At 42.3% G+C, this 13920-nt stretch overlaps 1 protein-coding gene across 2 annotated transcripts; it reads left to right on the top strand.

The window, feature by feature from the left end:
• The first annotated feature begins 242 nt into the window (after window positions 1-242).
• Window positions 243-13532, top strand: LOC149980671 (uncharacterized). 2 transcript variants are annotated; one of them, XM_090188336.1, is made up of 6 exons: window positions 262-400; window positions 5322-5375; window positions 5490-8746; window positions 9888-9946; window positions 10175-10308; window positions 11076-13532. In XM_090188336.1, the coding sequence occupies exons 2-6, from the start codon at window positions 5336-5338 to the stop codon at window positions 11177-11179; spliced, it is 3594 nt and encodes a 1197-aa protein (XP_090044462.1). In that variant the 5' UTR covers window positions 262-400; window positions 5322-5335; the 3' UTR covers window positions 11180-13532. The 2 variants fall into 2 exon arrangements, with proteins under 2 accessions (XP_090044461.1, XP_090044462.1); XM_090188335.1 differs by having other exon boundaries at window positions 243-400; window positions 5322-8746.
• The last annotated feature ends 388 nt before the right edge of the window (window positions 13533-13920 follow it).

Genomic DNA, 13920 nt, shown 5'->3' with positions numbered 1-13920 from the left:
AGCTGATGTAAGAAGGGCTTTATGAATAAATGTGATTGATCCCTCACTTTGTATTCGTTGTTTGTTTTCAGCTGGGTTTGAACAAACATCATAACACTGAGGGTGTGGTTAAGGTAGTCTAAGAGTCACTTTTTGACTTTGGTTAGTCGTTTGGCAGGTCTTGTAGGTGGATACATTTTTTTGAAAGGCATGATTGACGCTCGTGAATGGCAGGCGAAAAACGAGTCCAGCAAGTTAGAAAAAATTACAAGTCTAGTTTTCCGCCATCGTACAAAACCCCCCTCTGCCCAGGAGTTGCTCATCTTTAGTTCTCAGAAAGAGAGGAGAAGTTATTTGTGCATATTCTCTCATCTGAGAGGTCTACAGGTCCTAGCAGACACAACGTCTCTGATATTCTCAGGTAGGAAGCAGCTTCGGTGAATTTGATTGTCATGATTGCTTGTTCAAATTGTATATACATTTTTCTTCCTATTTCAATACATTAGTCATCTTAGACCTACCTATGCAACTGAAAGCTCCATCTGTTATTAACGGGATGCTATAGGTGTAAACCCATAGATGTAGGCTAACTGTTGCCATCTGTTATTAACGGGATGCTATAGGTGTAAACCCATAGATGTAGGCTAACTGTTGAAATCTGTTATTAACGGGATGCTATAGGTGTAAACCCATAGATGTAGGCTAACTGTTGAAATCTGTTATTAACGGGATGCTATAGGTGTAAACCCATAGATGTAGGCTAACTGTTGCCATCTGTTATTAACGGGATGCTATAGGTGTAAACCCATAGATGTAGGCTAACTGTTGCCATCTGTTATTAATGGGATGCTATAGGTGTAAACCCATAGATGTAGGCTAACTGTTGCCATCTGTTTTTAATGGGACACTATAGGTGTAAACCCATAGATGTAGGCTAACTGTTGCCATCTGTTATTAACGGGATGCTATAGGTATAATCCCATTAGTGTAGGGATTGCTTGACGGGATATTTTTATAGAGGTGCAGAATTGTTGATGTAGCTTCACCAAGGCCAATCTGATTCACAATTTAGAGAGAGAGAGAGAGAGAGAGAGAGAGAGGGATAGAGAGAGAGAGAGAGAGAGAGAGAGAGAGAGAGAGATGGTGAGAGAGATATAGAGAGATGAGATGAAAGGGAGGTGTGGTAAGGAGGGGAGAAAGAAACAGGTTGGACTCACTTCCACTTAACAGTGTTAAGATAACTACCCCACTGAATCAATGACTTTAAGATAACTACCACACTGAATCAATGACTTTAAGATAATTACCACATTGAATAAATGACTTTAAGATAATTACCACACTGAATCAATGACTTTAAGATAACTACCACACTGAATAAATGACATTAAGATAACTACCACACTGAATCAATGACTTTAAGATAACTACCACACTGAATCAATTACTTTAAGATAACTACCACACTGAATCAATTAATTTAAGATAACTACCACACTGAATAAATGACTGTAAGATAACTACCACACTGAATCAATGACTTTAAGACAATTACCACACTGAATCAATGACTTTAAGATAACTACCATACTGAATCAATGACTTTAAGATAACTACCACACTGAATAAATGACTTTAAGATAATTACCACACTGAATAAATGACTTTAAGATAATTACCACACTGAATAAATTACTTTAAGATAATTACCACATGAATAAATGACTTTAAGATAACTACCACACTGAATCAATTACTTTAAGATAACTACCACACTGAATCAATGACTTTAAGATAACTACCACACCGAATCAATGACTTTAAGATAACTACCACACTGAATCAATGACTTTAAGATAACTACCACACTGAATAAATGACTTTAAGATAATTACCACACTGAATAAATGGCTTTAAGATAATTACCACACTGAATAAATGACATTAAGAGAATTACCACACAAATAAATGACTTTAAGATAATTACCACACTGAATAAATGACTTTAAGATAATTACCACACTGAATCAATGACTTTAAGATAACTACCACACTGAATAAATGACTTTAATATAACTACCACACTGAATCAATGACTTTAAGATATCTATCACACTGAATCAATGACTTTTAGATAAGTACCACACTGAATAAATTACTTTAATTAAGATAACTACCACACTGAATCAATGACTTTAGGATAACTACCACACTGAATCAATTACTTTAAGATAACTACCACACTGAATCAATGACTTTAGGATAACTACCACACTGAATCAATTACTTTAAGATAACTACCACACTGAATCAATTACTTTAAGATAACTACCACACTGAATCAATGACTTTAGGATAACTACCACACTGAATCAATTACTTTAAGATAACTACCACACTGAATCAATGACTTTAAGATAACTACCACACTGAATCAATTACTTTAAGATAACTACCACACTGAATCAATGACTTTAAGATATCTATCACACTGAATCAATGACTTTTAGATAAGTACCACACTGAATAAATTACTTTAATTAAGATAACTACCACACTGAATCAATGACTTTAATTAAGATAACTACCACACTGAATCAATTACTTTAAGATAACTACCACACTGAATCAATTACTTTAAGATAACTACCACACTGAATCAATGAGTTTTGAGGCTGGTTAGGATTTACAGATTTAAAGGCCTTCTCTACACCTTCAGAGGATGGGTCGTCCTTCACAAGCTGACAAGAACTGTTGCCTAGTCTGGTAATTACAAGGCTAGAAAGGGGGATAATTTTTGGGAACGTCCAGTCAGTCTTTGGTAGTTTGATAATGTTGTAAAAAATTATATATATATATATACTTGATTACTGGTAACCTTAGCAACACTTATTTTCTCTTCTGGGCTCCCGAGTGACGCGGCGGTCTAAGGCACTACGTCTCAGCAGCTTGAGGCGTCACTACAGACACCCTGATTCGAATCCAGGCTGTATGACAACCGGCCGTGATTGGGAGTCCCATAGGGCGGCGAACAAGGCCCAGGGTTGTCCCGGTTTGGCCGGTGTAGGCCGTCGTTGTAAATAATAATTTATTCTTAACTGACTTGCCTAGTTAAATAAAGGTTACATTAAAATAAACTGTATATAGGGAATAGGGTGCCTAAGTAGTGTACTATACTGTATATAGGGAATAGGGTGCCTAAGTAGTGCACTATACTGTATATAGGGAATAGGGTGCCGATGTAGTGTACTATACTGTATATAGGGAATAGGGTGCCTAAGTAGTGTACTATACTGTATATAGGGAATAGGGTGCCTAAGTAGTGTACTATACTGTATACAGGGAATAGGGTGCCTAAGTAGAACACTATACTGTATATAGGGAATAGGGTGCCTAAGTAGTGCACTATACTGTATATAGGGAATAGGGTGCCGATGTAGTGCACAATACTGTATATGGGGAATAGGGTGCCTAAGTAGTGCACTATACTGTATATAGGGAATAGGGTGCCTAAGTAGAACACTATACTGTATATAGGGAATAGGGTGCCTAAGTAGAACACTATACTGTATATAGGGAATAGGGTGCCTAAGTAGTGTACTATACTTTTATAAGGTTAAATAAATTATTATAATAATAATGATAATAAGAATAATATATATTTTTTTTATATATATATATATAATGAGGATAATGACAATAATGTTAATGATGGTAATGATAATAAAGATAATAATCATGATATTAATAATGATAATAATAATAATGATGACAATAATAATAATGATAATAATAATGATAGTAATAATAATAATAATTATTAGCATAATAATGATGATAATAATAATGATGTTAATGATATGAATGGTGATAATAATAATGATACTAACAACGATGATAACGATAATTATTGCAATAACGATAACAATAATGGTAATAAAAAGTATCATGTTGATAATGATAATAATCATAATAACAATGATAATAATAATAATAATAATAATAATGATAATGATCATAACAATGATAATGATAATCACAATAATAATAATAATGATAATAATGATACTGCGACAATGATAATAACAATAATAACAATGATAATGATAATAATAATAATGACAATGATAATAACAATAATGCGATAATGACAATAACAATAATAACAATGATCATGATAATAATTCTAATAATGATAATGTGATAATGATAATAACAATAATATTTATACATAATTATAATTATACAGTAATGTACAGCAATACAGTAATCTACAGTGAAAGCAGAGCAGAGGGCTGAAGACATTGGAAGCAGGCTGATAAGACATCTACTGGTAAACACATGGGGGACACTGTTAATACAACTGAAGGTATTATAGGACTGCTTTTTTAATAATAATAATAACAATGATAACAACAATGATAATGATGATAATAATAATAATAATAATGATAATAATAATAATGATAATAATAATAATAACAATAATAATAATAACAGTAATAATAATAATAATAATAACAATAATAATAATAATAACAATGATAATAATGATAATAATGATAATAATAATAATAATAATAATAATGATAATAATAATAATAACAATAATAATAATAATGATAATAATAATAATAATAACAATAATAATAATAATAGTAATAATAATAATAATAATAATAATAATGATGATAATAATAATAACAATGATAATAATGATCATGATCATGATGGTAATAATAATGATGCAAATAATAATAATAATAATGATAATAGCAATGATGATAATGATAACGATAAGGATAATAATAATAACGACGATAATTGTAGTGATGTTAATGATAACAATATTGGTAATAATAATGATAATGGTTTTAATAAAATAACAATAATAACAATGATAATAATAATAATAATGATAACACTGATCATGATCATAATGATAATAATAATGATGATAATGATAATAACAATGACAATAACAATGATAATAATAATGATAATAATAATGATGATAATGATAATAACAATGATAATAATAATATCAATGATAATAATAATAATGATAATAATACAGTAATCTACAGTGAAAGCAGAGCAGAGGGCTGAAGACATTGGAAGCAGGCTGATAAGACATCTACTGGTAAACACATAGGGGACACTGTTAATACAACTGAAGGTATTATAGGACTGCTGTTTGAATATCAATGAACATCATATGATTTTGGAATATGGACTAATATCTAATTAATCTTGGTCAATGACATCATCCTTCAACACTGGTTAATGAAAGATCTAACGGAGTTCATGTATGATTGATGTTGTGTGGTTTACCTCAACAGAGACCTAAAAGGACATGGACATGAAGCCTCTGATGATTCTCATCCTGCTAGCAGGTAATACACTGTGTTTGAGTTTAGCCCCTGTAGCAGCTGGTACCACCACCTCTCTTGCAACAGCTGTCACTACCACCACCCCTGCAGCAGCTGTCACCACCACCACCCCTGCAGCAGCTGTCACCACCACCGCACCTGCAGCAGCTGGCACCACCACCGCTCCTGCAGCTGCTGTCACCACCACCACTCCTGCAGCAGCTGTCACCACCACCGCTCCTGCAGCAGCTGTCACCACCACCGCACCTGCAGCAGCTGGCACCACCACCGCTCCTGCAGCAGCTGTCACCACCACCGCACCTGCAGCAGCTGGCACCACCACCGCTCCTGCAGCAGCTGTCACCACCACCACTCCTGCAGCAGCTGTCACCACCACCGCTCCTGCAGCAGCTGTCACCACCACCGCTCCTGCAGCAGCTGTCACCACCACCGCTCCTGCAGCAGCTGTCACCACCACCGCTCCTGCAGCAGCTGTCACCACCACCGCCCCTGCAGCAGCTGGTACCACCACCGCTCCTGCAGCAGCTGTCACCACCATCGTCCCTGCAGCAGCTGTCACCACCACCGCTCCTGCAGCAGCTGGTACCACTACCGCTCCTGCAGCAGCTGTCACCACCACCGCTCCTGCAGCAGTTGGTACCACCACAGCTCCTGCAGCAGCTGTCACCACCACCGCTCCTGCAGCAGCTGTCACAACCACCGCCCCTGCAGCAGCTGTCACCACCACCTTCCCTGCAGCAGCTGGTACCACCACCGCTCCTGCAGCAGCTGTCACCACCACCGCTCCTGCAGCAGCTGTCACCACCACCGCTCCTGCAGCAGCTGGTACCACCACCGCTCCTGCAGCAGCTGTCACCACCACCGCCCCTGCAGCAGCTGGTACCACCACCACTCCTGCAGCAGCTGTCACCACCACCACTCCTCCAGCAGCTATCACAACCACCACTCCAGTAGCAGCTGTCACCACCACCACTCCTGCAGCAGCTGTCACTACCACCACTCCTCCAGCAGCTGTCACCACCACCACTCCTCCAGCAGCTGGTATCACCACCACTCCTCCAGCAGCTGTCACCACCACAACTCCTCCAGCAGCTGGTACCACCACCACTCCTGCAGCAGCTGTCACCACCACCACTCCTGCAGCAGCTGTCACCACCACCACTCCTCCAGCAGCTGTCACCACCACCACTCCAGTAGCAGCTGTCACCACCACCACTCCTGCAGCTGCTGTTACTATCACCACTCCTCCAGCAGCTGTCACCACCACCACTCCAGTAGCAGCTGTCACCACCACCACTCCTGCAGCAGCTGTCACCACCACCACTCCTGCAGCAGCTGTCACCACCACCACTCCTGCAGCAGCTGTCACCACCACCACTCCTGCAGCAGCTGTCACCACCACCACTCCTGCATCAGCTGTCACCACCACCACTCCAGTAGCAGCTGTCACCACCACCACTCCTGCATCAGCTGTCACCACCACCACTCCTGCAGCAGCTGTCACCACCACCACTCAGACAGCAGCTGTCACCACCACCAATCCTGCAGCAGCTGGTACCACCACCACTCCTGCAGCAGCTGGTACCACCACCACTCCTGCAGCAGCTGGTACCACCACCACTCCTGCAGCAGCTGTCACTACCACCACTCCTGCAGCAGCTGGTACCACCACCACCACTCTTGCAGCAGCTGGTACCACCACCACTCCTGCAGCAGCTGGTACCACCACCACTCCTGCAGCAGCTGTCACTACCACCACTCCTCCAGCAGCCGGTACCACCACCACTCCTGCAGCAGCTGGTACCACCACCACCACTCTTGCAGCAGCTGGTACCACCACCACTCCTGCAGCAGCTGGTACCACCACCACCACTCTTGCAGCAGCTGTCACTACCACCACTCCTGCAGCAGCTGGTACCACCACCACTCCTGTAGCAGCTGGTACCACCACCACCACTCTTGCAGCAGCTGGTACCACCACCACTCCTGCAGCAGCTGGTACCACCACCACTCCTGTAGCAGCTGGTACCACCACCACCACTCTTGCAGCAGCTGGTACCACCACCACTCCTGCAGCAGCTGGTACCACCACCACTCCTGCAGCAGCTGTCACTACCACCACTCCTGCAGCAGCTGGAACCACCACCACTCCTGTAGCAGCTGGTACCACCACCACCACTCTTGCAGCAGCTGGTACCACCACCACTCCTGCAGCAGCTGGTACCACCACCACTCCTGCAGCAGCTGTTACCACCACCACTCCTTCAGCAGCTGGTACGACCACCACTCCTGCAGCAGCTGGTACCACCACCACCACTCTTGCAGCAGCTGGTACCACCACCACTCCTGCAGCAGCTGGTACCACCACCACCACTCTTGCAGCAGCTGGTACCACCACCACTCCTTCAGCAGCTGGTACCACCACCACTCCTGCAGCAGCTGGTACCACCACCACTCCTGTAGCAGCTGGTACCACCACCACCACTCTTGCAGCAGCTGGTACCACCACCACTCCTGCAGCAGCTGTTACCACCACCACTCCTTCAGTAGCTGGTACCACCACCACTCCTGCAGCAGCTGGTACCACCACCACCACTCTTGCAGCAGCTGGTACCACCACCACTCCTGCAGCAGCTGGTACCACCACCACCACTCTTGCAGCAGCTGGTACCACCACCACTTCTGCAGCAGCTGGTACCACCACCACCACTCTTGCAGCAGCTGGTACCACCACCACTCCTGCAGCAGCTGGTACCACCACCACTCCTTCAGCAGCTGGTACGACCACCACTCCTGCAGCAGCTGGTACCACCACCACCACTCTTGCAGCAGCTGGTACCACCACCACTCCTGCAGCAGCTGGTACCACCACCACTCCTTCAGCAGCTGGTACGACCACCACTCCTGCAGCAGCTGGTACCACCACCACCACTCTTGCAGCAGCTGGTACCACCACCACTCCTGCAGCAGCTGGTACCACCACCACTCCTGCAGCAGCTGGTACCACCACCACCACTCCTGCAGCAGCTGGTACCACCACCACTCCTGTAGCAGCTGGTACCACCACCACCACTCTTGCAGCAGCTGGTACCACCACCACTCCTTTAGCAGCTGGTACCACCACCACCACTCTTGCAGCTGCTGGTACCACCACCACTCCTGTAGCAGCTGCTACCACCACCACTCCAGTAGCAGCTGTCACCACCGCAGCTTCGGCAGCAACCACTTCCTCTGCTGTCGCATCACCTGACCCTCCATCTTCTAGTGAAGGAACAATGAGTCTTCAGTTCAGTCTCAACCAGACGTTCACCTCAGATCTTTCCAACACTTCCTCTTCAGGGTTCAAGACTCTGGCTGACAAAGTGACCTCTGAGGTAAGTATCGGGCGATTCCACGCTAGCGTAGGTAGGAAAATATTTCTAGTAGCTCAGATTGTTCTGGCAATTCTCACACAGAAACTTAATTGGGAGGAAAGCTGTTTGACACGGGTTTTGCTTTTGTATGACAAAACATTTTGGGGGGAAAATCGTAGGGCAGCGGTCTAGGGCACTGCATCTCAGTGTTAGAGGCATCACTACAGACCCTGGTTCGATTACAGGCTGTATCACAGTGGTCTAAGGCACTGCATCTCAGTGTTAGAGGCATCACTACAGACCCTGGTTCAAATCCTGGATGTATCACAACAGGTCGTGATTGGGAGACCCATAGGGTGGTGCACAATTGGCCCAGCGTCGTCCTGGTTAGGGTTTGGCCAGGGGGGGGTTAAACCGTCATTGTAAATAAGAATTTGTTCTTAGCTGACTTACCCAGTTAAATAAAGGTTCAATACAATGTAAGTGTCCCTTTTAGACCTGTACATGCCTCCTGTAAAACCCTATCTTCAGTTATCCCGTACATGCCTCCTGTAAAACCCTATCATCAGTTATCCTGTACATGCCTCCTGTAAAACCCTATCATCAGTTATCCTGTACATGCCTCCTGTAAAACCCTATCATCAGTTATCCTGTACATGCCTCCTGTAAAACCCTATCATCAGTTATCCTGTACATGCCTCCTGTAAAACCCTATCATCAGTGATCCTGTACATGCCTCCTGTAAAACCCTATCATCAGTTATCCTGTACATGCCTCCTGTTAAACCCTATCATCAGTGATCCTGTACATGCCTCCTGTAAAACCCTATCATCAGTGATCCTGTACATGCCTCCTGTAAAACCCTATCATCAGTTATCCTGTACATGCCTCCTGTAAAACCCTATCATCAGTTATCCTGTACATGCCTCCTGTAAAACCCTATCATCAGTGATCCTGTACATGCCTCCTGTAAAACCTTATCATCAGTTATCCTGTACATACCTCCTGTAAATCCCTATCATCAGTTATCTGTACATGCCAAGTCAAAAAGGGTACTATTGAGAGGTCTATTTACTATGAAAGAATGAAACCAAAGCTTCTATTAATGCCGTCAAGGACCCTGTTTTCATTGAACCGTTGATCATCCTATCTTTCAACGCAGGTGAACAAGGCTTTTGCTAAGACCTCAGGCTTCCGTCGTTCCATTGTCAACTCATTCAGGTAAGGGTATGAATTCTCATTACTGATTGACTAGGTTTCTGTTCTACCTTCTGTTATTTGTACTAATACATTGATGTTAATTACTGCATCGTTGGGTTTAAAGCTTGCAAGAAACTGCATTTCACTGGACTTGTGCACATGACATTAAAACTTGAAAACTTTGACGATGCTGATGATGATGATAATGATTTCTGAGGGTGGTCCATTTTCTCTCCTTCTCCTGAGTAGGAGTGGATCTGTAGTTACCGACATGACCCTCGTGTTCGACAAGCAGTCTTCGGTTCCCAGCTCAAGCAACGCACAGGCAATTCTCACCAGCAGTTCTACCTCCCTGAACATTATACCAGGCAGCGTCAGTGATGGTAAGTATTCATCTCCAGGTGCGGACTGGCCATCTGGCATTTTGGGCAAATGGCCAATGGGCTGGTCCATTTTCAGTCCAGTGGGTCTGTCTAACGTGTTTTTCTGGGCGTAAAAATTATAATTTTCTGGCTAATAATTTAGGAAATCTTTTTGCCAATATGTTAAAAATGCCAGGGCCGAGGCCTACTGGGTGGCGCAGTGGTTAAGGGCGCTGTACTGCAGAGCCAGTTGTGCCACTAGACACTCTGGGTTCGAACCCAGGCTCTGTCGTAACCGAACACGACTGGGAGTTCCGTGGGGCAACGCCTAAAATTGGCCTCTGGGATAGGGAGGGGTTGGCCAGCGACTCCTGTGGCGGGCCGGGGGCAGTGCGTGCTAACCAAGGTTGCACGGTGTTTCCTCTGACACATTGGTGCGGCTGGCTTCCGGGTTGGATGCGCGCTGTGATAAGAAGCAGTGCGGCTTGGTTGGGTTGTGTATTGGAGGACGCATGACTTTCAACCTTCGTCTCTCCCGAGCACGTACGGGAGTTTTAGCGATGAGACAAGATAGTAGCTATAAACAATTGGATACCACAAAAACGGGGTACAAAAATATTAAATTAAATTAAAAAATGCCAGGGCCAATTTCTGGTTCCTGTCCGCCCCTGTTTCACTGTCACCGTACACATCTATACGAGCAAAGTCAACATTTGAACAGAAACATGAAAAGACAATCCACTTTTGTAATTTACTGAACAACATCTCTGTTTTTCCTACTTTTTCAGGGTCATCAACCACATCAGGAAGTGCTCCCCGACCCACTTCCTTCTCTCTGGCTGCCTTGCCTCTCAGTTTGGCTCTGTTAATGGTACAGCTGCTGGCTAGCTAATAGCCTGGGGCATAGCTGCTGTGGCTCTGCTAGCTACTGGCTAACCAATAGCCTGAGGCATAGCTACTGTGGCATTGATTTAACCAATCAACAGTTTCCCAGCTTTCATAGATACAGCCTTAAAGCTAGAATCCTTAGTTGCTACACCCATTTTTTTTACTTATAAATTAATTATATGTACCCATTGATTCTAGAAGAATATAACATATGAATACCTCATGAGTTTAGCTCAACTGTCGTACCCCATCAGAACCCAAAATATAAGCTTGTTTTACCCCAATGTTTCTAAACAATGCAAACAAACACTGTACAGCTTTAAAACATTATTAAAACTATAATTCTGATATCATGGATGGTCAGTCCTGGCATCCATAGCTCTGTCTATTTTATTTTACGTGGCAAGTCAGTTAAGAACAAATTCTTATTTAAAATGACGGCCTAGGAACAGTGGGTTGACTGCCTTGTAGTGGAGCAGCTCGGGCATTCTTGCCTTTTCGGTTACTAGTCCAACACTCAAACCACTAGGCTACCTGCCACCCCTATGAATTTGAGAGTGGTCACATTTTTATTACCAAAAGCAGAGGCGGGGTGTGAATTTGTTATTGTTTCAATTAAGGATTCTAGCTTTAAGATGAATTACCTGCTTAAGCATGCTTAAGCATGCGACAACACATTTTAACCGTGTTATTTGGCAAAATTATAAATGTATTTTAGGTACATTTCCCTATATTCATACACAAACAAAAACACAGCTAATTGTACTTTTTGATGTCAAGTATGATTTAAGGTGAAATCCTTTAAGAATGCTTATTGTTGTTTTGTTGATATTCATAGTATTATTAGTCGAGGGATTATCGTTTTTTTTTTTACGGATTTGTATTTTTACAAACCAATACTAAAACGTGACAACTTGTAAAGGATATACCTTGTGCTAGATTCCATCTGATCTACTGCTATATGACATCCGAATAGCGGTTGTTTTGACGGTGTCGTAGGTGGAATTGCATTAGAGCTGTCGATTTGGGATGAGGTGGCAGGTAGACTAGTGGTTAGAGTGTAGAGGAGACAGGTAGCCTAGTGGTTAGAGTGTAGAGGAGGCAGGTAGCCTAGTGGTTAGAGTGTAGAGGAGGCAGGTAGTCTAGTGGTTAGAGTGTAGAGGAGGCAGGTAGCCTAGTGGTTAGAGTGTAGAGGAGGCAGGTAGTCTAGTGGTTAGAGTGTAGAGGAGACAGGTAGCCTAGTGGTTAGAGTGTAGAGGCGGCAGGTAGTCTAGTGGTTAGAGTGTAGAGGAGACAGGTAGCCTAGTGGCTAGAGGAGGCAGGTAGCCTAGTGGTTAGAGTGTAGAGGAGGCAGGTAGCCTAGTGGTAGCCTAGTGGTTAGAGGAGGCAGGTAGCCTAGTGGTTAGAGTGTAGAGGAGGCAGGTAGCCTAGTGGTTGGAGTTATAACCGATAGGTTGCTAGATCGAGTCCCCTGAGCTGACAAGATAAACATCTGTCGTTCTTCCCCTGAACAAGTTAACCCGCTGTCATTGGAAAATAAGATTTTGATCCTAAATAAAGAGCTGTCAAAGATACAGAAATCCCATGTAGCCTTGTTACTCAATTAAAGCTACACTCGTTGTGAATCCAGCCAACATGTCAGATTTAAAAATGGCATGGACAATAACAGAGAGGAGAAAAAAATAAAATCTGAACAGTTAGTCCTCTGGGTTTTGCCTGCTACATAAGTTCTGTTATACTCACAGACATGATTCAAACAGTTTTAGAAACTTCAGATTGTTTTCTATGCAAATAGATTAATAATATGCATATCTTATATTCTTAGAGTAGCAGGAAGTTGAATTTGGGCACGCTATTTATCTAAAATTGAAAATTATGCCCCCTAGCTTTAAGAGGTTTTAAGATCAATTACACCTCCAACACGTTATGTATTTAACCAGGCTAGTTGAGAACAAGTTGCCAAACAATAGCTGTCGTCTGTCGTTGGTAAACAGCTGATTTGATGGAAGCTAGGCCCTTACTATTATTTAACATTTAACCTCTCACATACATCAATTCATGATGACTTGCACACAGTTTATCCGTCAAATTTTTATACTAAAATAACTAAAAGAAACAAAAACTTACCAATTGTACAATTTATTTATTTTTTAAATATTTTTACTTGATTATAGTTCCCTCTTTAATTATTAACTGCTGTAACTATATTTACATTTAAATGTGTTATTTTGGGCACATCACTGAAGTGTCAAAGTGACTGAGGGACTAACGGGGACCACTTCAATGTTTTAAACTGTTGTAGAGTCTCTCCTGGTTTGTACTTGTCTTGTTATTATTAAATCTAATATATTATGTAACACTCGTAGAATATAGATATGTTATTTTTTTAATTACTGTTTGAATATAATGACATTTTGGGTCGCATGTAATGACATCTCAATATCCTTCTCTGGGTAAATCTCAATAATCTAGTCTAATATCCTTCTAGGGGTACATCTCAATAATCTGGTATGATATCCTTCTAGGGGTACATCTCAATAATCTGGTATGATATCCTTCTAGGGGTACATCTCAATAATCTAGTCTAATATCCTTCTAGGGGTACATCTCAATAATCTGGTCTAATATCAGTCTAGGGGTAAATCTCAATAATCTAGTCTAATATCCTTCTAGGGGTACATCTCAATAATCTAGTATAATATCCTTCTAGGGGTACATCTCAATAATCTAGTCTAATATCATTCT

Source organism: Oncorhynchus mykiss, chromosome 10 (genome assembly GCF_057628025.1).
Source record: "Oncorhynchus mykiss isolate SJ-2025 chromosome 10, ASM5762802v1, whole genome shotgun sequence".
Taxonomy (NCBI): domain Eukaryota; kingdom Metazoa; phylum Chordata; class Actinopteri; order Salmoniformes; family Salmonidae; genus Oncorhynchus; species Oncorhynchus mykiss.
This window is presented reverse-complemented; position numbering and strand designations above follow the sequence as displayed.

Bases quoted from the DNA above. Each gene is read 5' to 3' on its own strand.
- LOC149980671 (XM_090188335.1), top strand. From the start codon at position 5,336: ATGGACATGAAGCCTCTGATGATTCTCATCCTGCTAGCAGGTAATACA. The intron at 8,747-9,887 runs GTAAGTATCGGG...CTTTCAACGCAG, and splicing joins CTGACAAAGTGACCTCTGAG to GTGAACAAGGCTTTTGCTAA. The intron at 9,947-10,174 runs GTAAGGGTATGA...TCTCCTGAGTAG, and splicing joins TCCATTGTCAACTCATTCAG to GAGTGGATCTGTAGTTACCG.